A 27,327-nucleotide genomic window follows, 5' to 3' on the forward strand; every position below is an offset into this window, starting at 1 on the left:
TGTAAAAATCAAGGAACATTTCAAGTATCCCAACCAACATCAAAGTTTAATAACTGGAAGCAAAAGCAGCTTCATTTTAAACAATGATATAACATCATCTTGACTACAGCAATGCAAATAAAGCATTTTACAACAAGTTCAACACAATCTGGATTCTTTATCATAATCTTTGGCCTGGATTGCAGACAGTATTAACTGTTGTCATATTTTCATTTCCCTATTACAAAAGCAGTCAATGGAGCAAGTTGATTTCATTACACAAGTCATCAGGACAATCTGATCACATCACCTCAGTCTCCCAGAAAGCTGCAAAATGATCTTTTGCTTCAGAAAATGCATAGTACCTCTGACTTATGATCTAGAGATTTTAAAAACATCTTAAGACTACTGTCATCTTAGTCCACTTAGAGTATCTCACGGACTGATATGATGCAAATACTTGAAAGAGATTACATAAATGCAAGAATTTTTCTTACAGAACTTACCATCATTAACTCTATAGCACAGATTGCATTTCCACCTCCTTTGATCAATGAAAGAAACAAATGGGTTGATATATGTCCTGCAGGATCTGCATCTCACTATTGTGCTTGATGTTATTACTGGTAATTGCTAAAAAGAAAATAATGGAAAGCTGTAATAAAGGTACCCAATACATTTTATAGAAAACATTATTTTGCAGTACAGAGTATAAAAGCTTCTTAAGCCCAGATATTCTATCATCTTTATCTTTTTAGCTCATTTTCATACAGAGTAATAATGATGCCCATTAGAAAAGAATCCTCCCATGTAAAATCAGAAGAAATAATATTTAGCATTTTTTGCCTTAAATCTAATCTCACTAATGAAAGATACAATAGACTTTTAATGAAATTATTTTAAGAACATTTACACAATGTAATACATTAGCTGCATTAAAAGGAAACTGAGCAGGGTAAGTGCACGGACAAAAATTATATCGTTAAAATAACATGGCTACTAAAAGTAAAGGAAATTATGCAAGACAGGACAACGTTGGGTGACTAAGGATGCTTTACAGCAAACCTTATACATTGAAGAACACACTGTAAAGAAAAAAAAGTCATACCAGACAGTTATTCACCTTTCTGCATAAATACAAATAAATTATATGGAGGGGAGTTGCTTAACAGTTGTGAGCATAGCTTCAATCTTTTATTGTGCTTAACTTCTACTGATAACATTTATCACCCCAGTAATACATTCACAATAGCACCACTTTTCAAAAAGAAATCTAAGTCTCCATTACTTGTCATTCAAACAAGTAAAAAGGAAAAAGTTTTGAAGGACTTGTCCAAAAGTTTTCCCTTACAGATTTTGATGAAGTAGCAATTACAAGGTTTTTTTTCCTCTCTTCTCTCTTAATCCCCAAGAAACTTCTTGCTACTCCTATTAAATTTCAGACTTGTATTTCATGATTATTTTATTGTGTCTGAATCAAAATGGGACAAATACATGTATTAAACGTATATACTAAAAGTAATTTACTTTACCGTTAAGTCTCTAAAGGGATGTAGCAACAAACCCAAAGGAAGCTTAGCTTTGTTTAACAAAGCCTGTGTCTGTGGAACATTCGTCAATGTACATCGAAATGAGCTGAAAGGAAATAAAAACATTATGTTACAAATGAAATCTTAAAACACGTTAAAAACATTGTGTTAACACCTGATTTTAAGGAATTTTGAAGTTTAAGAAATTCTATGTTTTACAAAACTAACATTTAAAATGAACAGAAACCATGTCTTTAAGAAAGTAAAAAACCTCCTAAAGAATGCAGGAGCCTACTCCCTCCCCCAGTTTAAATCACCATGATTTACAGTCAGGTGTCAGTTTACACTTTTTTTTTTTTTTTTTAGTGTTTTAAATAATTATCAGCCACAGAAAAATGTAACGTGCTGGTACAGACACAATACACTTACTCTGGACTGCAGTTTAATTTCCTAAGATCAGAGTTCAAGTTAGGCACAGGCGCTGGAAGTGAAGAAACAGGCAAAATATTCCTATCTTGTGTAAGGTTTACTGGTCTCAAGCTTTCTGGCTGCTGAGAATGCTGTAGACTTAGTCCTCCTAAGGAAGAGGACAGCTGGTTCACACCTGGATATTGCTGCAAAAACATGAGTATTGCAAATGGGTAAACACATGTTTAAAAATGCAATCTTAAATCTTCTTGTAATCCCAATTTTTCCAAACACCTATTTACAAAAGATAGTGGTAGTTAATAAAGAACCTATACATATGAGGAAACAGTTGGACAGCAGTAATTTTAAAATGTAACAATCCTTCCAAATACATTTCATTAGACAAAATTCAAACTCTGTATACAAATCAACATCAGAAGTCACATGCCATCCTTATGTTCAAGTCTTCCAAGCATAAAAATACAGGTAAGTTACTAGGAAAACAGAGGATTTTTTCTGTCTTCGAAGATGTCACCAGGTGATCTTTCCAACTTAAAGAAATTGTTTCAAATATTTATATTTTTTAATATAAAAAATACCATAGAAAGTAGAAAAGGTTAGGCTGGAGGGCACCTCTGGAGATCTGGTAGTCCAAACTGCTGTTCAAATACTAACTTCAAAGCTAGATCAGCTTGCTCATAGCCTTGTCTAGCTGAGTTTTGAAAATCTCCAAGGATGGATGATTTCACAGTGCACCTATTCTAGTGCTTCTCCACACCCATTCTGAAGAACTTTCTCCTTGTATTTCCAGCTGGAACTTCGCATGTTGCAACCTGTGACTGCTGTCTTTTAAAAAACACTGCATGCCCCTGGAGAGAGTCTAGCCTAACTCACCCTTTAGGAAGTTGGACACGGCAGGCAGATTCCCCCTTCTCTTCATGTCTCTTCAACAAAAGGCAAGTCATAGGCTTTATCATCATAAGCCTTGCCAGTTTTATGAAAGAACATTTCAAAGGAGTAAATATAAAAACTCTCTCAATTTAGAAACTCAAAGTTAGGTTAAGCCTTCAGTTCTCAGTTTAAAACAATTTCAGTTTCATTACACACTTGAATTCACATTCACTTGAGTTCAGCAAACCAAGCTATCATAATGAAGATGACTAACACAGTTTTAAGGAGATCATGGACTATGCTATAAATTTAAAGAACTAACACCTGCAGTACTCAAGCTATTCGGTTAAAATTTGTCCCTGAATATACAAAAAAAAAAGGAAGCTATGTTGAACACACTTATTTCTTTCAGCCCAAAGAAATAATTAAAATATTTCCTCTATGTCACATTTTGCATTACCTCTGTAACAACGTAAGTATTCTCTTCTGGGTATTAGATGCTGATTTACTGTACTACTCACACCAATAAGGAACTCTGATCACCTTCGGCAGTAGTTTTGACACATTTGAAGCTGACCCTTATTTCAGAAAGGGGGGTTTGCAAATCAGCAGGTCTGGTTTTCTACATCCCTGAACACATACACTTTTCTGCACTGTCTGAGCTTTTGTACTTCCCCTCAGCACTCACATGCATGACCAGAGCCAGGTGACTGTCCGCAACTTCTCGGGTGTTTGGTGCTGTTGTTACCAGGAGAAGGGAGCAGACACAGGCGGCCTGCTCCACCATACACCCAGCACAGCTGCTTCACAGTTCTTTCATCCGGACCCTGTACAACGCCTTAGCAGTAACGCAGTTTACTGCTTGAGATCCTAGTCCATGATATTGCTCCTAACCAAATATTTATTTTCTGACCAAGCACTTGATATGCTTCTTTATGGTTTCTATCATTAAAGTACAGATCTTTTAAAACAATACACCTTAAAACTGTTGCTCCAAATAAGAACTGGTTAGGCAAACTCGTTAAGTCTAGCTGTTTGCAGATACACTTAAAATTTTCATTCAAGAAGCCTTCTACTTAGAAGTCTAGGTTAACATCCAGACATACGATGTCAATATTATATCAACACTTATTAGTTCAAAAATTAAAAAAATAAAATATGAAAATATGTAGAAAAAGATGTATAATATGAACCTGTTGATAGTGCTGAAAGCCAGGATGGTGGCCTGGATTACTGGGCTGCACAGGAGCAGGTGGTGTTGCATTTTGGTAACCAGGCTGCAGTGCTGGATATCCATAACCAAAGGGCTTAGATGTTTTTGAAGGCTGGGGAACTGAAGGGGCAGGAACCGGGCTGCTGGTCACAGAACGTGTCTCTGGAAAGACAAAAAAATCCCACAAGTAAGGAATGTACTTACTATTTCTGTCCTATTTTAAATGGAAACTCCTAAATGCTTAACAAACAAACAATACCTTCAATTTGTCATTTCTTGCATTATCAATTTATTTATTTGCATTGACCAAATAAATAATTACAAGCCATTAGCAAGACAGATTACTGCAACTAATGTTGTTAATGGGGTTTTCATCAGAAGATGACTATAGACTTGCGTATCTATTCACAGAAACTTCAAAAAGCCATTTTATAAAAAAGGATTTTTTTTTTTTTAAAAGACAAATTTTTCACTTGTAAAGAAAAAGGAAGTAAAAAAACCCCTACAATTATATTTTACTCCAGGATTTGACCTTGATATAAACTACAAAAACAAAGCCCATTCATGCTTGATTTCTTCCCAAGCCACTTATGGTTTTAAAATATAAAGTGATAGTACTATTCTCTAAGTGTAGATACAGAGCTTTTCTTAAAGTAATGTACGTCCCCCCTGTATAGCCTACAGCGGAGTTTCGTTATGCTATTTTAAAAGGTTAAATTGAAAGTAACATGTAGATCTCAGCTCATAGAACACATTAACAGTTGTGAAGAGATGAAAGCATTTCTTTAGAATTTAATGCCTACAAGCATGACCTAAATTTCAGAAGAATTTAAACTTGGTAAAATTCACTGGGAGAAGTGGCAGGACAACCACTCAAAACCCCAACCTCTTCTAAGAAACTAGGTTTGGTCTGTGCAGTCAGAAAAGCAACAGGCCAAAGAAATTTAAACCTGATGCTTTTATTCTTTAAGGAAAGCAGAAAGAACAAATTATTTTTAGACTACACCTTCAGCAGAACCAAAATGGATACTTACTAGCTGAGAAATCAGAATCCATAATCCTGCAGCCAGACCTCTTCTGCCCTTACCGCATGAGCTGGGCCTTATGCTGCTAGCTATATCAGTTTTTTACTTCATGGGTATTTTGCTTTACACAAGAGTCCCTCCAAAATATTTAAGCAAACTATTGTGACATTCTGAGATACCAGAGCAATGCAAAAGAGCCAGAAGGAGAGCCCCAAAAGTTAATCCAATTATCTTTGAAAATACTGGCTAACATATTTACATTAAACAGCATCTTTTCTAACCACTCCCAGTATGACAGCTCTACATATTTCAAGACTGAGGTAGTCTTTGAGTAAGATAATTTAGAACAAAACTAACATTCCTGATATTTCTAGAGATAAAAGTAAGCAGAACAGCAGCCATATTTTTCACATTTTCTTTAAACATGGATAAACAGAAGAAAACCTGATCCAAGCGTCTCTGCAAACTGAAATCTTTGGTCTCTCAAAACTTCAGGGGTGCATATTATCAGCTACTAACGTCAACACAATCAGGCGAACAACATAACCTAGAGAGCGCTACCCCATTTTGCAAAGAGCATACCTCCATTACTACCCTCAATATTACAATGGAAAGTATGGATTATGATACAGTAAAGTTTTATTAAACATTTACTCCAATTTCTGTGTTAAAATAATGAAAAGTGAAAAAAAAAAGCAAGTTCATAGGTATTTCCTTTTACCTGCTTGTTAATTAACATTAAACAATACCAGATAGGAAAAACAAACAAACAAAAAAAACCCATAAATGGTAAATATTTAAGTCTTAGACAAACAGTTCAGAATCAGCATACAACAGCAAGTGGCTCACCTGGATAGCCACCTCCTTCCAGGGCATCATAATTGTTGAGAACAGGAGAGGCACTGCTAGTAGTAGAGGAACTATCAATTGCTAGGGGAAAAAAAAGAAAGGTGCTTCTGAAACAGCAAATTTTTGAGGAATAAGAGGCTGAAGATTTTTTTCTAAAAACCTTCATAAGAAGCTCTCAAGAAAGAGCCCNAAAACACTTCAGCTGTAAGACTAGAAAGCTATTACCACAGCAAAAATGAGGGGGAGGAAGAAATAAGCAATCTACATGGTATTTCAAAACAAAACAAAAAAATAAAACAAAAACAAACAGCATAGAGAGACCAAAGGGAGAAGGACAAAAAACAATGATAAGGAGTTATTTCTTGAAATCAATAATATTTTCCTATTAAATTACAAACTCTTTCTAGACTACATAAGATGAAGCAACATACAACATTTTTAAAATATTCTCTCATGACTTCCTTCAGAACTTCAAGCAACACAAAAGACTCCCATTGTCTTCCGAGTGAATTCTGCCTGAGGTGGAAATGCTGCATAGGGTAAATTTTGTACTGACACGTATTTGCTTTTTCTTCCTTTCCATGCTGTTGTAATTAAGAGCTTGATTCAGTTTTGATATAAAGCTTCTGTTTCCACTGAACACTGACAAGAGCTCTTGACCTCAATCAGAATAAACCAAATTCTGGTGCAGCCAAAAGTCACAACTATGTAGGTATTGATAAACTTTTTCAGTACTGAATAGATTGCTAATGCTCAATTTTTGTGTGACCCTAAGCCTCTATTCTGAATATAAAACACGACAAACAAATACACATGTAAAAACATTTCTACTAGTGCTTTTTTATGTACATTTACAAAGAAAAAGGGCCAAGGAGGAAAAACAGATTAAATGTTTTTGCACCTTAAAATGCCAGAAGCCACAAAGTACAACACAAAGGAATTAGTAAATGTAAGCATTCACAAAAAAGATGATTATATGTAATTTTTGTGGTGTGACAGGTAGAGCAGAAGCAGAAGAGGTTCACCGATACTGCTTTACTCAGAAGGATCAACAAAGATCACCCACCCCTTTGTGAAGCCAAAACTATTTCAAGAGAGAATTTCAGTGGTTGGACAAGAGGTTCTTATATATGGGAGCATATCGCTGCTGAAATTTGGGAAACATCATGAATGCCACGGCAACATCATGACTGTATAGATCGGTTTTGAGCATGTTGTCTTTAAAGCATTCAGCTAAGAAACAAAAAAACTACCCCCAAGAAATAAGACATACAATTAGTTGTGCAATGTCCTGCAAAGCAGCTTCAAACTCTAAGCTTGCCATGTGTGTCAGGGAAAGTTCAGATTCTCATTCAATAAAAACACAAAAACTTCCACAAAATGCAATAAGAATTGTCTTATGTTAAAGTTAAGCCACAACAGATGTCAGAATTTAATTTAGCACTGTAAGTACCACACCAGAGAACATACTAAAAAAAGAGGAAAAAAAGAAGGAAACAATAGAAAACTTCTTAGACAATTACAGTACTTATAACATGCTTTTAAGATTAAATAGAATTATTTAAGTCAATGCAACTTTTGCCTTTATGCTGTTGTCAAAACCTCTTTTGTAACACAGTTATTACAAGATCTAAACTGGCGAAAGTGATATAAACTTTGAGAAGCTACATAGACACAAACAAGGAGATGTCCAAGCTGGGTTTTTCAAAAAAAACACTGGCACAGCCTGAGCTAGAAACATATTAGGATTTATATTAACTCCTGGTGACAAGGGCATAAAACAGGAAGTTTATTAGTCAGCTAGCCTATGTATTGAACCTGGATATTTTTATCTTATACAAAAGAGTGAAAGGGTAAGTAGGCTGACAGCTCAAAGGATATAGGTTTAAGCAGAAGTAAAGAACTTGATAGATAAAGATGTAAGGAGCATGAAAACTTTTCTCTTTGTCTAGTAGGCTTAGAAAATAAAGCAAGGAGACAAAGGTTTTGGTTGATAAAGAATTGTGACATATTCTTTGACAGAAACCTTGGGACAGGTTTACACAAAAATCTTCATCTATGGAAAATTCTGTAGGAAGCTCTRCAATAAGAACTGCTCTCCCAGCTATTTTAGCCTAGCTATGCTTTAGAAAGCAGACTATGAAGGGTTCAAACAGCAGCTGCACCACAACCAAAACAAAATTTTAAATTCGAAAGCGGGACAGTTTCCTGGCTAGTAGAGCCTAATTAGACCTATGGCATTACCCAGCATTAGAAAAAGAATGATATCTAAACTTAGGAAGTAATTTTAGATTTTAAAAGTAGTGCTATTCAGGAGCTGCTGTGTATGAATTAACCCTAGTTTTAAACCTATTGAAAGATTCAAAATGCTATCATAGAAAGGGTAAGAAAATAAAGACACTGAAGCAATAATCTGCAATAGCAAGAATAGAAGAGGATATGATAAGCATCCTAATACTTGTCCTCCATTGGGATGGGGGAACTAATATCAACACAGTTTTCTTATCATGTAAATACTTGTCCTTTGCTGGCTGCAACAATGTCTTGAGCTGAAAACTCCCTTCTTCTAAGAAAAAAAAACAACTGAAAGTATTTTCTTCTAATGTTCGTCTAATAACTCAACCTAACAGTCATATCGGTATTTTCTAAATGATAATGTGGACCCATCACATTGTTTTTAATTGTGACCTGAAGGTCATCACTGCTCTGCTCCACTCTTCATGAAATCAGGAAAAGCACTCTAAGTTATTTTCATAGTATTTCAGTTTTATGATTGTCCATTATTTTAATAAAACTCAGAACTACAAGGCACTAATTTTTCCTAACAAGCTACAATACGAATGAAACTTGAAGGAAAAGTTACAAAATTTTGTTCTGCTCCCAAATTAATACTCATGGCCAACACACAAAAATGGGAGTAGTATATCAGTACAAGGTATGTAGTATACCATGTAAGAAATTATTTCTGTGTAGCAACAAAAGTAAAGCCTAACATTTAATTTCAGAAAGCTTTTTACACCATTACATCACACATAGATTGTGCAGACACTTTTCTTTGAGTTAGTTCAGAAGAAAAAAAGTTTCCATCCAAGAAACTACGGTGGCAAGAAACATGGAACTAATTTCAAAACCAAGCAATTCTGACAAAGTACAGACAAAATCCTTGCAGCCAAGGACATAAGAAGCAGTTTGTCTTTATAAATTAAAATGTTTAAAAAAATGTAAATAAACTTTTCAAGATCCCCACAAAGCAAGCAAGCTAAAACTGATCTGATGTGCCTGACTGTATAGACATGTCCTAGAAAAAGAAAAAAAGCAAACTTATGACCTTCCCATATTTACTTTACTACCTGAATTGTAAGTGTTCCTACACATAGGATAGGAAACGAGATAAACACTGTTTGATATAATGAAACAAATGGCATGTAGTTTCTTCATTTGCAGAACATAAGCAATTATAAGTTCTATAGCCAGACACCTTCAGTTAAGAGTTTAATATCTACTGCGTATCAAAATCTTAAAACAAAGAGAGTCTTACAAGTTGTGAATATTATGCTATTAGATACATAAAACATCTGATATTTATGTGACAAAAAAGATTGTTTTCTGACCACTAATGAATGCCTTTTATTATATTAATAACATAGCCGGGAATTTTCCAGTTAATCTGACACATGATGAGTCAGAGTGATTTTTTGGCTTTAAAGAAAAAATAATTTCAGGGGATTGAAATATGGAACAAAACTTGGGTAGAAAAAGAACAAGATACTGGTGTAAAGCTAAAGCCAACCTGCTTCCTCATCCTCCTCATCCTCTTCCTCATCATCTGAACTTGATGACAAGGGAGCTGGTGCAGAGCTAGCTTGATTATTAACATATCCACCATACTGCATGCCTGTGAAGTGGAAAGCACAAACATAAGAGTCAGACAGACAGGAAAGATGAGAAACAAAACTCACAAATTATTGCATTAAAAGTGAGAGAAATTAGGCATTCCAGAGAAAATCCCAACATGCAAATAATTAAACCTACAACCCTAGACTATCTAGAGAACTAGACATGCTACATGAGCAGTACAGCAAAAGTAGTTTTTAGTGGGCTAGTTTGATTAAGTATTAGTAGTACACAGAAATTAGCAGGAAATGATATATATACACATTTATATGTATATATTTGATATAAATTTGTCCACTGGAGTACTTTCATAAAGCCATGTGTGTCTATATATGTATACATACACACACACATATACACACACATATTCATACACACAAACAAGCTTTCCTTCCTGAAGGAATTTAAATTGGGTAATGAAACATTTATATGAAGATTTTGCTTGGCAAACCTGTCCCTTTTGAAGCAGAAGACATTCACTTCTTTGGAATTCTGAACTTTGGTAAAAAGTAATGAAATATACTGTTGTTCCAACATGTAAGAGTACAAACAAATACCTCAGCAACACACTCAGTAAGACTTAAACTAGATAAACTTGAAAACTTGGTTAGTATTATTTTTAAATTAGTGCCTAAACTCAGATTCATAGATGCATATTTAAGCACCTAAATATACTATCCACTTCTAAGGTCTGCTGACAACTCAACTACTATTACCACAGCAACCTACAAATCATAATCAGTGTGTGTGTGCGCGTGCGTGTGTGCGCGTGCGTGTCTGAGCGTGCGTATTTTTTTACAATAAATACTCTAAACAAGTGTCAACAATACACAAGAGCAGCAGATAAATATACTATTTTTAAATGCACAGCAAAGCCCACAGCAATGGCTTATAATTGATATGCAATATTATTGATGAAATTCAAGCACCACCATGAAATCTTGGATTGCTCTTGTCACAGGGCAGGTTTAGGAAGGATTTTAATATATATTTGCAGTCTCACAAAGGCATCCTAAATAGGTGCAAGTGTCCACTGTTTCCCACTTAGCAATCCAACGGACTGCTGTAAGAAGAAAATAACCTAACTCTTTCAGAATCAAAGTAACAGTTTGGGATTTTTTCAGTAGAAACACTGTGTCACCATTAGACTAGAGTTCTTTATTTTACACTATTAAGCACTACAGAAGTGCTGTAGCTATATAATACATAATCTGAAACCATCATAAGAAGTAATAACCAATACACATTTTGAATATGCTATATTAATCTTTATTTTATTTAAAATATGGGCTAAAATGCTGTTAGTTGCATGTCTTTTTTTAAAAAAGGTTATCAAACCCAGGAGAACTGTTTCAATTTCACTTAAGAGAAGCAATTAACAGGATCAAGGGGAAGGGCATCTATTCAAACAATGAAAGTAAAAAGGAAACAAAAAGCAAAACAGCACCACTACTTCTTGGGAAGCTGTAACCATCGCACAGAGCTCAGCACAAAAAAAGACTGGCAGCACTCCACTTTCTCTGGCGCCCTGGCACTCCCACGGGAGGCTCACGCCAGCCAAGCCTCCGCAGAATATGATAGCCACAGTGACGCAGAAACCCCACCAGTGCCCCCAAGGCACAGTGCTTCTGTTTCTCTGTACTGCTAAAACGCGGGACAAACTCAAGTGATAAGATATTCTCATCCTTTTCTAAGGATGCTGCAAGCATCTGCTAAGGATTCCCCATTCTCTGCCCCAAACCAGACTGGGGCTGAAGAGAACATGGCTGTTCGCAGGCCTGGGAGAGTTACTGAGGAATGGGACAGAACTACATGGTTGTGAAGGGAAAGAAAAATTACAATCATTAACGATTAGGAGCATTAGGCAGGAAAAAAGAAGTCACAAGAGTGGGGCAGGATATAAATAAGTGATGCAGTGTGATACAGACCGAGCGCCAAACTGAAAGAAACTGGGCAGAGTGAGTGAGTGCAAACAAAGATCTCCAAAAAATACCAAGCATGCAGAGAGGAGGAGGAAGGCACTAAATGCAACTGGAAAGGGCAGGCCAACGCAAATATTCCAAGGATGAGCAAGAGAGAGAGACAAAAGGGGTGAACCACTACTTCTACTTTGTCCCCCCCCCCAACCCCCCAAAAGCAATCCAAAGACTCCAATTTCTAAACCTCCCCCCCGTCCTCCAGTCACTGACCATGTACAAGAAGGATGCATGTGTTCAGAATGAATATAAAAAGGGGGAAAAAAAAAAAAAAAAAAGAGAGAAAATGCTAATACAATAGTTGAGTAATCACAAACTATGTCATTACAGTTCCTTCAGAGGAAGGACTGGTTTGAGACTCTCACCAGCCTTACAACTTTGAGTAGATTTTTTTTCCCCCCCTTCTTTTATCTTGTCAGCACTCCTATAAATTCCTGCCTTTAGGATGCTCCTGTATTGTGCTAGTACAACTGTCCAGCCACACAAATAGCTGAATAAATCTGGAAAATGGCTGAAAAATAAACAGAAAAATAACCCAGGAGAAAAAAAAAAAGAAAAAAAAAGAAGAAAAGGTCACTTTCAGGTACATAAGCCTCCCCTTCTGGGTCACTGCCCAGAAGCACCACCAGTACGCGAGCACAAAGAAAAAGCAACTGAAGGGAAGGGCAGCAACTGCAAGTGTAATCACATGCCTAATCATGATTTCTGTTGTGGCAAATCAATTCTGTTTAGTATCTTTTACAGCATGGATAACAGTTTGTTAAAACCTCCCACTCTTAAAAGCAGCAAAAACTTGTTTTGAGACCAATATTTATTTTAAATCCGATCACGAATCTGGCTTAAAATGTAGCCACATAATGTTAAATTATTACCACAGATTTCTTGGAGTGGAAATTTCAAACCCTGTTACCAGTGCACCTGTAATACATAATCACACTTTAAAGCTTTATCCCACAACACTTTACAGACACATAGGAGTGTAGGTGGGAGGAAGCAAAAGGATAAAGTGTGATAAGGACTCATTTGCCTACAAAGCGAGCCAACTATTTAGGTATTTTAAGAAACAATTACTCATACTGCAAAAAACTAAAATGGAAATTGTACATTTATGTGGCTAAAATTTCATAATGGAGGCCCTGCCAAAAATGTGGTAACTACGAGCTAAAAAATTATATTCTAAAGTTCTTTCCCCAGTTATCTATCTACCACCCTCAGATTTTAAATGCATTTACTACCATGTTAAGACCTTAATACTCTGAATAGGAGTTTTTTTCAAAAAGAGCTCTCCTCTTCTCCAATCTTAAACTCCTTTGCTTTAAATTATTTTCATTTACTCATCAGCTCCTCTCATCAACACAAAATCTAAGGGAGTCTATTAAATATATTCAGACAAGACAAACACATAAAGTTCATCTCTAGGATGCCATTTTCAAGTTGATTAGTCTACCTGCATTAAATCAGAGGGATATTTATATAAGATTAAATAAGTTTCTAATACTTTTTAGGCTTTTTTTCCTGTTAGAACTTAGTCAACTAAACAATTAGAATATTTTAATTCTGTATCAGAATGCCCACATAGGGGCTTAAAGCAATGAAATCTACTTTAAAAATTAATTCACGTTGGTTTTCCAGAATGCTTCCATGTAGACAACACTACTGTTACGAGATGAAAATCAGTCCATTTAATCTCTGCATGGGAAATGTATTTGGAGTTCTAACAACCCAGAAAAATATTCAGTAGATGTTTTTTTTTTCACTAGGTTAGCTTCTAGAAATAAAAAAAAGTTATCACATTTAATTGTTGACAAAAAAAATTACAAGAGTACATTATGTATTTCAGACTCCTCAAATGAATCTAACTAATCTATCAATGCAATAAGTGAGATGACAAATACCAGATACAGTAACATGTAACAGACTAAGAGGCAAGTCATAACATATCAGGGTAGAATCAGCGTGGATGAAGAAGGCTCAGAAGACTCAACTGATTCTTTATCAACATGCCACCAACACTAGAACAGCAAGAAGTTTTGGTAACAGTTCCTCTTTCCTCCTACAAGAACCCCTACAACAGTTTTCCACGGGAGCTTAGAACTACAGATTAAGAAAACAATTCCATCAGTTGGAATTTAATAATCAAGCTAGTTCTGTTACCAAGTGCTAGCACTAACAAATTGCTAGTTCACCTCTGATTTTGCAATACAGACTGATTTCAAGATCTTCTAAGAAGCTAAAATAACAAACAACCTTTTAAAAAATAAGGGAACTAAAAGAAGTGCTTCTTAGGGAAAGACATGTGAGAGTGCCAACACGACAGACAGGCTAAAGATGTACAGCCAAAGGAAACCAAACAGAAGAGCTATGACAGGAAAGAACCGAGGAGGTACAAAACAAGAACACTAAGGCAGCCTGACAAGATACAGAAGATGTGCTTCAATCAGACAAGCTCAGAAGAAGAGCTGTAAAGCCTCCAGGATACACATGTGCATGTGGAACAGGACAGACATCTGTATTTTAACTTCCCCATTCCCTTTTAGTACCTTCCTGAAGGGCTGACTCTGGTGACTGTGTAAAGGAGGGCATAGACCTTGGCTCTGGAGAAAGGCCTGGAGCAGGTGTCCTCATGGATGAGGTCGCAGCCGAGGAAGCAGCTGTTCCAACCCCAGGCTTGGTAAACTGAGCCTTCTGGCTTACAGACTGCACAGGCTGTAAAGAATCAATCCCACCTGAAAACAAAATCAGAAGGTAGGACCACTTTATTTGTATTTGCAGAGACGCTTACATAATGCAAGCTGTTATATTTAACATTGATTTCAAAATACCTACAAAAACAATACAGTACTTCAAAGAGAGACCTCTTCAAACAAATATGGATGAACTTTTTTTTAAATTGAATTCCTATAATGTTAAAACTCCATTAAAACGAACAGATTACTCTGACAACTAACAGAAAAAAAAATCCACAAACCCTTTATGCTATAGAAAGCATGAAGTAGCAAGATCAAGACTAAGCAGAAACTAAGTTTAGCAGGTTTTGATCCACTTCCAAAACTCTGTGCTTTCACAGCTTCCTCTTCCCAGATAAGAGGAACACAGTCTGTGTCGGGTATTTTCCTACCTACCAGTATTCCTCCCACAAGCAGGAAACCTGCAAGTCACCTGTGAAGCTGACCAGTATTCTGCCTCCTTCACACTCCTGACCCTTTGCAATTTTGGTACTCCTCAGTTCTCACTCATATCCCAGGGAATCTGCTTCAGGCAGCCCTGAGTACTCCACAGATCTTCTGATGCATTTTTAACATCTGGACTAGACATAATTTGCTTAACCAAAACAAAAGTCTAATTAGTGCTTGGAGAGATTTAATGCAGTCCAGTTGAAATTCCTCTCACAAAGGGACAATACAACTTCAATTAGGTTCATTTTTAAAAGGTTCACCTTTGTTTATAAACAAAGAACTCATCACATTACAATTCCTTTATAAAACTGCTGACAGACCCATCTATTAGAACAAATAGAACAGTAAAAAGGAATTGTTTTGACCAGCAGTATCCAGAAAGCAGAAGTTAAGCAAGAACAAAATCTAAACGTTTATATTTAGAGATCTTTAAGTTTCAGAATTCACCTGAGGATGCATGTGCAATTTTAACTTCTCCTCCTCCGTGTGCATGCATGTGCGTGCGTGTGTGTCTGTGCGTGTATAAACAGTGCATTTCGCACATTTCGTACATTCCCATTCTTAAATACTACAGCTGATATTTGAAAGGACTTTACGGGAAAGTTGAGGCCTCTTTTTTTGGGGGGGGAGGAGATTTGAAGGTGAATTAGAACAACAGGATTATTTTAAAGTCAATAATGCACATTTTCACCATCTTAATGGCACCACTTCCAGCTGTTATGTATTTGCTATTCAAATTTACTGTTAAGCATACACACTGCTTTTGTGTAAGGATTTATTATCTAAATCTAGATTAAAACATAYGAGTCTCCAAAGTACACACACACAGTATTTGCTGTTGAAACGTACTTGCTACCTCTCCACGGAAGCACCAGCACCTATCAGCAGAAACTTGCTTCCTAACGTAGGCACACAGCTTCCTCAAGCAAGATATGAGAAGACAAGGGAAGTTTTTCCATAACATTAGTGTGTTCACAAGTGTGTTTACATAGGTGTTTTAGTAGATAGTTGTTTATGCTATTTTCCACACCTGAAGTCAATACAACAATGCTTGCAAAACCGTGCAACATTGAGTACTGGTCTTAGAGCATGCTAAATGTTGTAATGCTGCACTGTCACAGGTTCAAAGTTGAAACCAATTTACACTTGGATTAGCTGAAGATGTACTTTCCTGCAAAGTCCTACATTCTTATTCTCAAGCAAAAGTTATCCAAAATGTCCTTCAAAATGATGGTGATCCTTCACATGCATTGTTAAAAACAAACAAACAAAAAACCTTTATAAACTGTGAGCAAAAAATAATGTAATTCTGTCTTTGCATAGAAATCTAACCTGCAAAATTAAACACTAAACCTTATTTGGTGACTTTGGAAAGTTTTGGAAAGTCGTAAGAAATGAAAATCAAAAGGTACATGAATGCAGTGATATCTTCTCAAGCTTACAGAAGAGATGCGAGTACTGTCTCTTTTCGTATAATACAGCTGCAGTCTTGATTTTTTCCAACATAGCACAATTTCTACTGTGAGATCCAGCACTTCACTGCAGTAAGAGCCTCCTGTCTCCATGATACTATCTCAGCTGCTGACCTTTCCCCTTTCTCCAATCACACCTCAGCTGATTTACAGGATTACAGCCTACATTCCTATAGAACTGGGGCAGCAAGGACTTTAGATTCTGATCTGACATAAGGGGAAGTATGTGCATGGGATAAAGAAATTAAAGTGTCTACTGCTCAAGCAGACTGCCTGCAATTAGAACACTGTAATCAAGACCCAGGAAGCAAAGAAATCCATCCCATTAGCCTCAGTAGTTCTCTCTCTCCCCAGCAAAAAATAGGATAGAAAAGATTCTAGGAAAATTTGAGCATCCTGGCTGACAAAACACATGGATCCACACAGCCTGGAGGGCATCAAGACGAAGCATGAAAAAAACATTAAATAAAAGGACTGACATAAAAAGCCTATGTAAATACAATAGTTTGCATGATATTTGCATAGTACAGTACTGTTTTGGCAGAACACTGATACTGTTCTGCTGCAATACAGAAATTAATACCAGAAAAGGGCATTTTTGCCAGATCAAACTAGTTTAAACCAGCAAGCAGAAAACCTCAAATTATACATTCATATTCTACTTTATTTATACTTCCTAGAGCAAATAAAGAAAGTGATTCTCCTGGTTGATATACATCAGAAGTAGTCCATTCCAACAAAACATTCCTCTTAAATTTCCTCCTTTCCTCTAGTGAAATTCCACTGAAAATACTTTTATGATTTCAGGCAGTGGCTGCCGAAAGTTTTGGAACTGCAACAAAATCTGGTTACAGGTCCTTTGCACATGACATAGAGCAGTTTAGTGGCTTGATTTTAATAGACTTCAGTAACTTTAGGGCTTACCAACACCCTATACTTACACTTTCATCGGTTTATTTGAAAAATCCAATTAGAAATCTGATGTTTAGAACTTTTTCAATCCAATTGGAAAACAATTCAGATCTCACCATACTTCTGAAAGAGTTATGTCTGCCTTTCTAAAATCCTGTTTAAACACACAAGTTTTATTAAAACAACATGACATTATTCTACATACAGAATGTTCTCTTTTCAACATATATAAATCTCACAGTGTCCACTAACTGCACCTAATTGCTATTGAAAAATACATTAAGACAGTACCCTGTCTTAATCTTTCACTATCCAATCTTTGTAAGATTTGCTTATTTATAATTTAAAGGCAAGTGGGGGCCTTCCTCTTTCAGAGCACAACAACAATGACAACAAACTGTCTTACCGGCACTCCTAGTTTAGTAGTATAATATTATAATCAAAATATCTTTACATGAACAGTATCAGAAAGCACACTTAGGAATTTCAGTATACCTTAAAAGTTTTTCAAGAAGTTTTGCTGAAAACTATCCACAGAACAGATTGCAATTGTTTTCCATAGGCCCTGTGTCCTTCACAGGGAACAGTGGGGAGAAGCAAATATTCTGAAAAATTTCTCCTTATGAATCATTCATTAGCTCCTGAAATTTTTCATGTGTTGTATTCAAAAGCTCTCCAGAGATGCACAAAAAAAATGGAAAATAATTTTCAAGATCCACTTTTTTTTTTTTTTTTTTAAGACTGAAAACAATAAAAATACTATATATAAGTTACTCCATCTGAGAACACTAAAACTGCACTGGGAAACTCAGAAAGTACATCAGTGCTCCAAAAAACAACTCAGTTATGCCAGGATCAAAGAGTTATTAGCATATTTTTTATTAGGCAGGTGTTGTAGCAATTGAATTTTGATATATTTTAGCCAAAAGATGTTAAATTCAAGTACCATTGGAGGCAGTCTGTTTATCCCCAAACTTTACAGAGTGTATCATTCTTTAGTATTAAATAATGAGGGGCCCATTTTCTATTATTCCTTTTTAGGCAGATGGAACTCATTAATTCACATCAAATGGAATTAGATATAGCAATACAATCTGATCAGCTGCTTAAGCTATGGCATAATGCAGTCAAGTAATTACTAGTACCATACTGGAGAAGGCATGGGACCACGGCAGTCCAGGCTTGAGTGTTTTAAACTACTGTGAAGCTGCACCAAGGCTGTTATTTGATCAATATTTCAAGCCCATCAAACCCACAGTGGCCAGTAAGGCAGCCCTGCTCTCCCTTTAGCCTGCCTTGATTTGCTCTCTTCCAGTGAGTAAATATTGAAGTGTGCGTGTGCTGAACTTAAGCCAGGAAACTGATCCAGCTGGGAAAAAAAAAAAAAAAAAAAAAAAGAGCGAGCTACTTTCCAGATAAATCAGTTCCACAATCCAGTCCACTATGCAACAAGGCATGGGGAATACTTATCTCAGCAGCATTACAAGCTCAGAAAGCATGTGAATGTGGCATAAGTAATTACGGCTCCAGTTTGGCAAATGAACCAAGTACTGCAGTATCACTCAAAAGTAACAGAACTAGTGGATCAGTGTTTATTTTCATAACTGCAAAGTGTGTACCTATTATACACCGCTTTACAGTCCGTTCTATCATCAGCTCTTTGAAACTCAAGCCTAATATTACTGCTTTTTCTCTAAAGTCATGTATTTACCCAACTACTCCCTTCAGAAGCATACTGAACATCTCAGAAATAAGACTATCTATTGTTCATACTCTTCTTTATGTTCTGGTCAGCTCCACTGTTTCACCTTAAAACAGCTGTTCCTTACAAACAGTATTTTTATAAACAAATAATAGATTTCCAAGATGCCCAAAAAGAAAGTCAAATTAACTGGCATATAAATGGAAAACTTCTGCAAATAAAACACAAACAAGAAATAGTTTTCACAACTACTGTAAATCTTACTATTCTGGAATGATACCTGCATTTTATCAATGTCTGGCTATAGATTCTATGTGCAACTGAATTAATTTTTCTGCAAGAGTTTTAAACCTTTAGTCTTTGAAAGAACTTGTTTTCATTCTCAACCCTGAAACATCATTAACTTTAGAAGCTCTTTAAGCCTTTTTTTTAAATGTTATTCTGTTTCATGCTTTTGAAATATTAAGGAAAACAGCACACTCAAAGCAGCATACAGGGACAGGATTCAAGTCTACTATGCAATCTACTAAAACTGAGCTGAAGGATATCACTCCATCTTAGTTTGAAGAAAAAAAAAAAAAAGCAATATTCAAACTAAATTCAACATCAGCCTGCATTAGATAAGCTTGATTTTGATTTAAGCTCAACCAGTTTTCCCACTCAAACCCTTAGCATCATCAAAATCACATTCTTTGATAAGTCCTTGGACTTAGGAAACCTCAGCTTCAGAGACTCCTACAACAATTCCAGTGTGTAACTATGATCTGAAATACCCAACATAAGAAAAAAAAAATCTACAGTTCTCTAATATCTGTCTCATCATAAAAGGAAAACTATTAGTCTTGCACAGTTCACAAGTCAAAAAATGAAGGAAATCAGAAACATTACCAGTACAAACAGACAAAAGAAACTGGAAAGAAGTTTTCCCCTGTATCACAACTGGAATTATTTTGCATAAGCTACTCGGAGAATACTGCCTCACAGTAGAGAGAGGGGGCAAGATGTCTCAATGTGCAGGCACTCCCACATCTCTTCACTTCTTCTATTCCTCCCACAAAGTACTGCCTGCCCTATGGACTTGCAGCCAGTTTTCCCATGAAGCAGCAGAAGCTGCAGCTACTAGCGAAAGCTGAGTATATTTGCCCACAAATATAATTTGGCACTCCCCCACCTCATTCTCCACTGCTATATGCATACTAAAAATGTCATGTTATTGCTTACAAAATCAGTTAAAACCACGTAAATGTCCATCTCATTCAGAGGCTAGTTGAAAATAAACTTTAAAGCCCTAACTGCCCAAAATATATTTAGGCTTCCACTTTTTTTGAACTTTTTGAAGAAAAGAGTGTATGCCTGCTTACTTAAGTAAAACTTAAAGAACCAATTAGATCATGACTTTAAAAAATTCTCTAGTCAGAGAAGAAAAATCTTCAGTGATTAATAGATTAGAAACTCCTTCAAAACTGCATGAGAAACTTCCCTTTTGAAACCATTTATATAAAACAATAGCTACTTCCCCCCCCCCAAAAAAAAGAGAGAGAAAGAAAAAGATTAAAACCATCCAGTGTCTTTTTCTACATCTCTCAACAGAAATAAATATCCATCACTGATATGATCAGCTGCTACCATAAGGACTGCAGTAAACAAATGAGAAAAACTTTAAGGATGAATAAGTACAGAAGTCAAAATTATGATGCAGTAATTCACATAGTGAATAAATACAAAGCAACAAAAGCACACAGTTTCTGAAGTTTCCAAGAGACATCCAGAAGTTTACTATCCTTCAAATAATACTGTACCTGTACTTATTTGGTTGTTTGCTTTAGTCAGCGATCCAGTGAGATTTCTGCTGAGGCTGTCTTGAACGGACTGAGCAGATGAAACAGTCGGCAATGTTGAATTATATCCCACAGGAACATGCTGCTGAAGTGAATGAGGTACTGCTGTACTCTGGCTAGAAAATGTATTTGTCTGTTTAAACTGTCCAACATCAGGTAGGCTCTGAGAGGTATATACCTGCCCATATACACTGTCAATAGCTGCAGAAGGATAGGAAACAGTAGGATACATAGCACTAGAAACCACAGGCATAGTGTAATGATCAGAATTAAGGGGAAATCCCTGAGATGCAACTGAAGAGCTGACAGAAGTGCTGTAGTGATTACCAAACGCTGAATAAGACTGTTGAGCACTAGTATGTAAGTAGGATGCAGAGGATATTGCTCCTTGAGTAAGTCCTTCCGTCGACCCCGCTGTCTGGGGAGAAGTTTTGTTGTATAATTGCTGTGATTCCTGTGTATTCAACACGTTGGTAGCCACAGAAGGTGTCATAACATTTTGTGCTGGTGCTGAATAGTAAGTAGAGTGGTAACTGGCTCTATACTGGTTATCCAAATGTGGAGAGACAGCTTTATTGGGCACTTGTGAATAGCGTCCTGAGAGCACACTATAGTTTGGAGGATGTAAGCCATAACCAGAGGGGAACTGCATCGGACTCTGCACAGGACCTGAAATGAACAGAAAATGTCACATGCATTAAAGGTGCATCTGGTAATAGCGCCAGTGGATTCTGTACGTACTATAACAAGCAATAGGTTTCTTCTTGTTTCTTCTGCCTATCTTTGAGATCAGCTCTCATCAGTGGAAAAAGCAGAGTGATCCAAGTACAGCACACGTAAAATAGTATGTCTGAAATAATTTGCACACATACAAAACAGAAAAATGCATTATTTCCATTATCTAAAAAAGATGTTTCCAAGTCAAGATCCTACACATCACATTTGTATTTTTAAAACTTGCTAGGAAATTAGTATTTAAGCAAAGAGTGAACAATAATATGCAAACTGGTGCTTCCAAGTGTCTGAATATAACAGTATCCCTTTAAGAATCTGACTGAATATGGAAAATGATAAGCTTTACTCAAACCAATCTGTCAATATATAAAAATGTAGGTATTTGTCTTTACAAATCCTTAATACAGTGATCAAGATAAAGTACTGAGGGACAGTTAACTTTCTCCTATATATTCTTTTCGTTTTATGTTTTTATGAAAACCCCATTTTTATGAAACCACAAAACATCTAACATGACACTTCTTCATTTCTACTTATTGCTTGATACATATCAGGTATAAAAGTTGCTGATACCAGAGAAAATGACCTCAGCTGCCTCAGCAACTGGCTCTGCAACATTAGAGGTTAATTACATACTGGTTCAGCAAGGGTCTAGGTACTTGTTTCTTAAAGACTGAACATTAACTATGTCCAATTTGTTTTTTGGGTTTTTTGCTTTTTTTTTGTTTTTTTGTTTAAGTAAACTGACCTGAAATGGTAAATCTCAGACTTTCTCATGCTCTTTTCCAGAACCCTATTTCATTGCGAACCGTATCAACATTTCCCTGCATAATTTCCTCTCTTAAAACTACCACACCCTACTGTTTACATCATGCTGAATGACTATGTTATTTCCCAGCACTCAGTGAATAGAAACATAGCATGATGATGTGCCATTCACAAATTATACAGCCACTGTGATACTAATTGTTGATTCGCCCCCTTATATTTACTATACCACGAAATGTAAGTATTATTTATCCAGTCCACACTTTTGTTGAAGAACACAACTTTGAAAAGTTACTGTAATCAAAGTAACATCCAGATTTTCTCTGATTAACTTGTAAGGCAATTTTAATACTGAACTTAAGAACAGAATCCTTTCAACAAGGGACATACTGTCCAAAACAGCTTTTTGATAAAACTGAAAGTGCTGTTTCACAAATTACAACACAGAAAGTTGAGTTGGAGAAAAAGCAGCTAACAAATGAACACAAGTAGTTTGGACTGTTGAGGCAAAAGACAGAAAGGCAGCTGGGGAGAAAACACAAGGAGGTTAAAAAAAACAAAACACACAAATAGAAAAGGTTGACATCCTAACACTTCTGAGAATGAAGGTATGTAATTCTCTGCTTCTGATTCACTATTTTCTTGAAAAAATAGGTGCTGCTCCATAAAGCGTTGTAGTTTTTTCATATTTAAGGAAAATGATTTTGGATTAGTGAGTCATACTAACAACAATAGGCTATACTTATGGAGAATTTTAGTGGACTGTTGTCCTGTTTTTTGAAAGTCTCTGAAAGAACAAAGTCAAAAATACACCAATAATTTATAAATATGACTGTCAAGGCAAATTGCTTTAAGCAGTTTTGTCACTTAAACTGGCATGAAAAAATGTTTTTATCTGAAAATTCCGTGCATATGTTCTACTATAGTATGCTGAATAAACTAACAGATCAGGTATAATTTAGAAACTGGTTTAGGAGCACCTCACTTCTAAATAAAAGGCTGCATATCAAATAAGCTTATGAAGTTTTGCAGTATTTAGCTCTAGTTAAAAGAAATACCATAAATAAAGACAGACTAAATTACCAATCCAGCGTATCACTCTCCACCTTACAGAATGCCCGAGGTACCTTTATTCATCCTTTTAAGTAGAGACACCTACTATAAATTTAAAACTAGGAATTTTTGTTCTTTTGATCATACAGTATGAGAGTATAAATCACACAAAGAAATCACTAAGAAAGACACACCTGACATAAGAAAAAATATCTTCTTGATTTCAAAGACCTGGTCCTTTAAAAGCAAGTTTTACAACTAAAGAAGACAGATTATTCCCATTATCCGAGGTGATTTTTTTGTCTGTTTGATCATACAGAATGTGAATAGAAAGTAATTTTTGTAGTATAATTAGTAGTTGAAGCTACTAATGATGACTACATAATTGAACAGTTTTCAACACTGGCAATCTGGGTACATCTTACCCTGTCATTCTGAAATCTGGTTAATTGCACAATCTGTACTGATGGCTCAGGTACTATACCTTCCTCTCAAAACACTTGACAACTCTCTAAAAAAACTTCCTTCCCCTGAGAGGAGTTGAAAACCGTATCTACACACAGCAGGTATACTGTGAAAACTCCATTTCTATAATGAAAGCAGTGAAACTCTCTTTCTACACACAAATTAGTATCTTACAATGTTTTCATGGGGTCTAGATTATTCTGTCTCCTAAGAAACAGCTTTATCCCAGTATAAACACACAGACATTATGATGTACCCAAAAAGCAGCATCTCTTTATAAGAAAAAAAGAGCCACGACATTTGGTCAACAATTGCGCCAATACTAATGGCAATTAGTGAAGCTTGGCTTTCTAGTGTCAGGGTGTTTTTCTATGCTCATGCATTCTCTTACCTCAATAATTTATCTACCGACCATATACCCTACACAACATGACCCTCCTTCCTGGCCCAGAATACCTGTTAGCTTTCTACAACTTTTAACATGTCTTTATCCCCCTACAGAGAACACTCACCCCCCTCATGTATCCCTTGCACGACGGACAAGGGGGGCAGCACTACTATGCCTACATAAGCTATGCATGTCCTTGAACGTCCTTAATGGCCAGCAAACAACCCAGCAAACTGAGTCACTGTTGAGCTCTCACAGCACCTCAGTGATGGAATTGCTGTCAACTTTCTTCATTCACCCGGTTCCCTATTTTCATAAAACATACAGGAATTTCTCATCTCTCAGGATTTTTCATATCTTTAGGACCTCTATCCCTTTATCAAATGTAATTGAAACTATCCAACAGACCCAAAGTTGGGAGAGGGAGGGAAAACAAGGCAAAAAGATGAATGTAAGGAATCACTTTAAGTACTGTTTTCTTGAGAAATTAAGCCACTTCATAATGAAAATGACAAACCCAGAAAGACAGTACTGGTACAAAGGGTATCTTAAAAATCATTTGCAAGCAACACACATGCACACGCGCAGTCTTCTAGGGAAACATGAGAATTTAATACAGTTGTCCTCTCAGTGCTGGAAATTTCAATACATGAAATTGTTAGCACTGAAGTTCTTTATGGCTACTGGAAAAAATGCATCATCTTTTAGTATTGATTTAACAATCAACATTTTATTACATTGACATTAGGAAACAAGTCATTTTCCATTTATATACAAAGCCACCTGCAATACTACTGCAATAATAATCTCTCAAACTTGTAACATTTTGTTCAGAGAAGTACTGTATTTGAAAGTCCCAGACTGAAGAACAAAACCCAAACAAGGTCTTCTTTCTTTAAACACTGGATTTCAGTGTAGGTAGGATCAAAATAGGAGCACTGTGAGAGAAAAAAAACTATCCAAATACAAACAAGAAGTAGTTTTGTTTTTTTTTAACTTAAAGTTATACTAATGCTGAATTCCCCAAAAGTCTCAAATGGACTTGGTCACTGGACCACTAGCAAATCCTAATAAAGACATAAAGCCAAGCATCCTTTTTAATATCACTGTACAGGCAACAGGTTATATTCTTTAGGAAAAAAAAACAGTCCCTCTTTCATCAGATTCCAATAACTTCAAAAGTTAAATCTGGATTGAAAAATCTAGATTTTATGAAATGAAACATATACAGCATTCTGAACATCTGAAAGGATGCATTGCAGTGTATTTTGCAACCAACAAGGTAGTAGCTGTACTAGCTGAAGTAGCTTATATTATACTTATGTAAAATCAATTTTCAAAAGCAATGACAGTCGTCTTTGTAAAATTTAGTTTCTATCTGACAGCATGGAAACTTCCACTACAGTCTTTTTCTGTTACTAGTCCTATTTATACCTCCTTCTATTATAAAAGAAAAGAAGAAAGTCCTAAATCCTATGTTATAACTTCAGAAGATTGGTAAAGATGACAGCTACATTGTTCTAAAAATTCTGGAATGCTATTGCTAAGTCACAACAAATGACAAATTCAGAGTTTTTACCTACAAATCAGCAAATATGCATAACTGTACAACATCTTAAGATAAAGAGTTTGGTAGTTAGCAAGGCACACAGTAAAAACGCAAGACTATTATTGAATGCTGTGTGAATCTCTCAGAATTTAAAAAAAAAAAAAAACAACTATTTTTTTCCACAGGAAAAAAATGATCTACCACAAAGTTCAAAACATGTTGTATTACCAGCATGTATATTACCAGCAACACAGAACTAATGAATTAAAATAATAAATAGTAATAACAGCTCTTTAGAATATATATATATATCATTCAGTTAAATCATCATATGTATCATTCAGTATGATTTCAGTTTCTATTTATTTCTGTGAAATAAGTTTCCAGGTTACTGATGATGTACTATCTGAGTCTGGATAACATACTGCGTTTTTTTTTTTTTTAATTGAAAACCCATTTATATTAGAATTTTGTGAATAACTTCATCCTCAGTATTATAATACTAACGTTTGGGGAACAAAACTGATGCATTAGTTTCTCCCTAAAAGCTACCATCTAATTATCTTCCTTTTCATTTATGCCAATGCCTTCCACATTGCCTGCAAATTGACTCAAAAGCTATTCTATAGACATGTAAGTGGCTACTAACTACCCCTTTGGACACGAGTAAAACTTCAGTTGTGTAGGTCTTTACCCTGCACACTGTGCAGAAGMACCCTCTGCACAAAATAGTCCGAGTGCAAAACAAAGGCTTTAGGGATAGAAATTCAAATTCGATGCAACCAAGAGACCCAACTTAGACGCCAGAACAACGTCAGGTGGGGACAAAGATGATACAGGTGTTCTGAAAAGCCAGCCACGTGTAGTAATAGAGGGCTGATTTTATAGCTCACCAATTTAAAAACGAGAAGCTGCATGTTAAGTATTTGAATTCATAGTGCAGTTAGTTTCAGTATATCTTCATATGTATTCAAGTCGCTGAATATGAAAAACAAAGTCACTATTTTGCGATTTTGAAATATTTGAGCTCAGTGTTTCAGTGACCCTGCTTTCCCAGGTTTCCCTGTTGAGAGTAACTGCGGTCCAGCCTTGTTTACTCAGCTCAAAACCCAGGCTCCAGTTCTGTCAGCACCCACCCAGCCACTTCTTTTAAGTTCATAAACAGTTATTCTTATCTCGTAAGCGCTCTCATCTCCAATTAGACACAGTTTACGGCACACGCACGCAAGTATCGCTCAGCAGAAGGCAAGGCCTCGAGGTGCCTTACGTCTGCAGAGCTTTCCCAAAATGCAGTTCCCAGCCGAGAAAGCTTCCGAAAATGTCAAGGTGATTTAAATTGGAGAAAAGTAATAAAATAAAATAAAATAAAATTCGAATGCCGTCTACCCGCTAGTTTGGCGAGGCTAGAGGAGACTGCGTGCTCTCAAAAGTTAACTCGGGTGTGCGAGGCAGCGGCCCCGGGGAGGCGAGCGGGCAGCCGGGGCAGCGGGTCTGGCCGCGCCGGC

At 36.1% G+C, this 27,327-nt stretch overlaps 1 protein-coding gene across 4 annotated transcripts in view; it reads right to left on the bottom strand.

Annotated features, from left to right (window-relative positions):
* The window catches only part of SEC24B (SEC24 homolog B, COPII coat complex component), a 52,346-nt gene extending 25,616 nt beyond the window's left edge, over positions 1 to 26,730 (bottom strand). For 2 of the 4 annotated variants that reach the window (XR_003255702.1, XM_026079053.1), the window contains exons 1-8: positions 20,826 to 21,533; positions 14,305 to 14,490; positions 9,685 to 9,789; positions 5,895 to 5,975; positions 4,001 to 4,182; positions 1,938 to 2,122; positions 1,512 to 1,614; positions 486 to 612 (exon numbers count right to left, since the gene is read on the bottom strand). Coding sequence is in view for 3 of the 4 variants with exons in the window: in XM_026079053.1 (XP_025934838.1) it covers positions 486 to 612; positions 1,512 to 1,614; positions 1,938 to 2,122; positions 4,001 to 4,182; positions 5,895 to 5,975; positions 9,685 to 9,789; positions 14,305 to 14,490; positions 20,826 to 21,516 (1,660 nt within the window). In the remaining variant the exon portion in view is untranslated. Of the gene's footprint in view, positions 1 to 485; positions 613 to 1,511; positions 1,615 to 1,937; positions 2,123 to 4,000; positions 4,183 to 5,894; positions 5,976 to 9,684; positions 9,790 to 14,304; positions 14,491 to 20,825; positions 21,534 to 26,715 lie in introns of those variants that run through there. The other 2 variants (XM_026079051.1, XM_026079052.1) reach the window with 2 other exon arrangements.
* Between the last annotated feature and the right edge of the window lie 597 nt (positions 26,731 to 27,327).

Source organism: Apteryx rowi, unplaced genomic scaffold, assembly GCF_003343035.1.
Source record: "Apteryx rowi isolate R43461 unplaced genomic scaffold, aptRow1 scaffold_491, whole genome shotgun sequence".
Classification (NCBI taxonomy): Eukaryota; Metazoa; Chordata; class Aves; order Apterygiformes; family Apterygidae; genus Apteryx; species Apteryx rowi.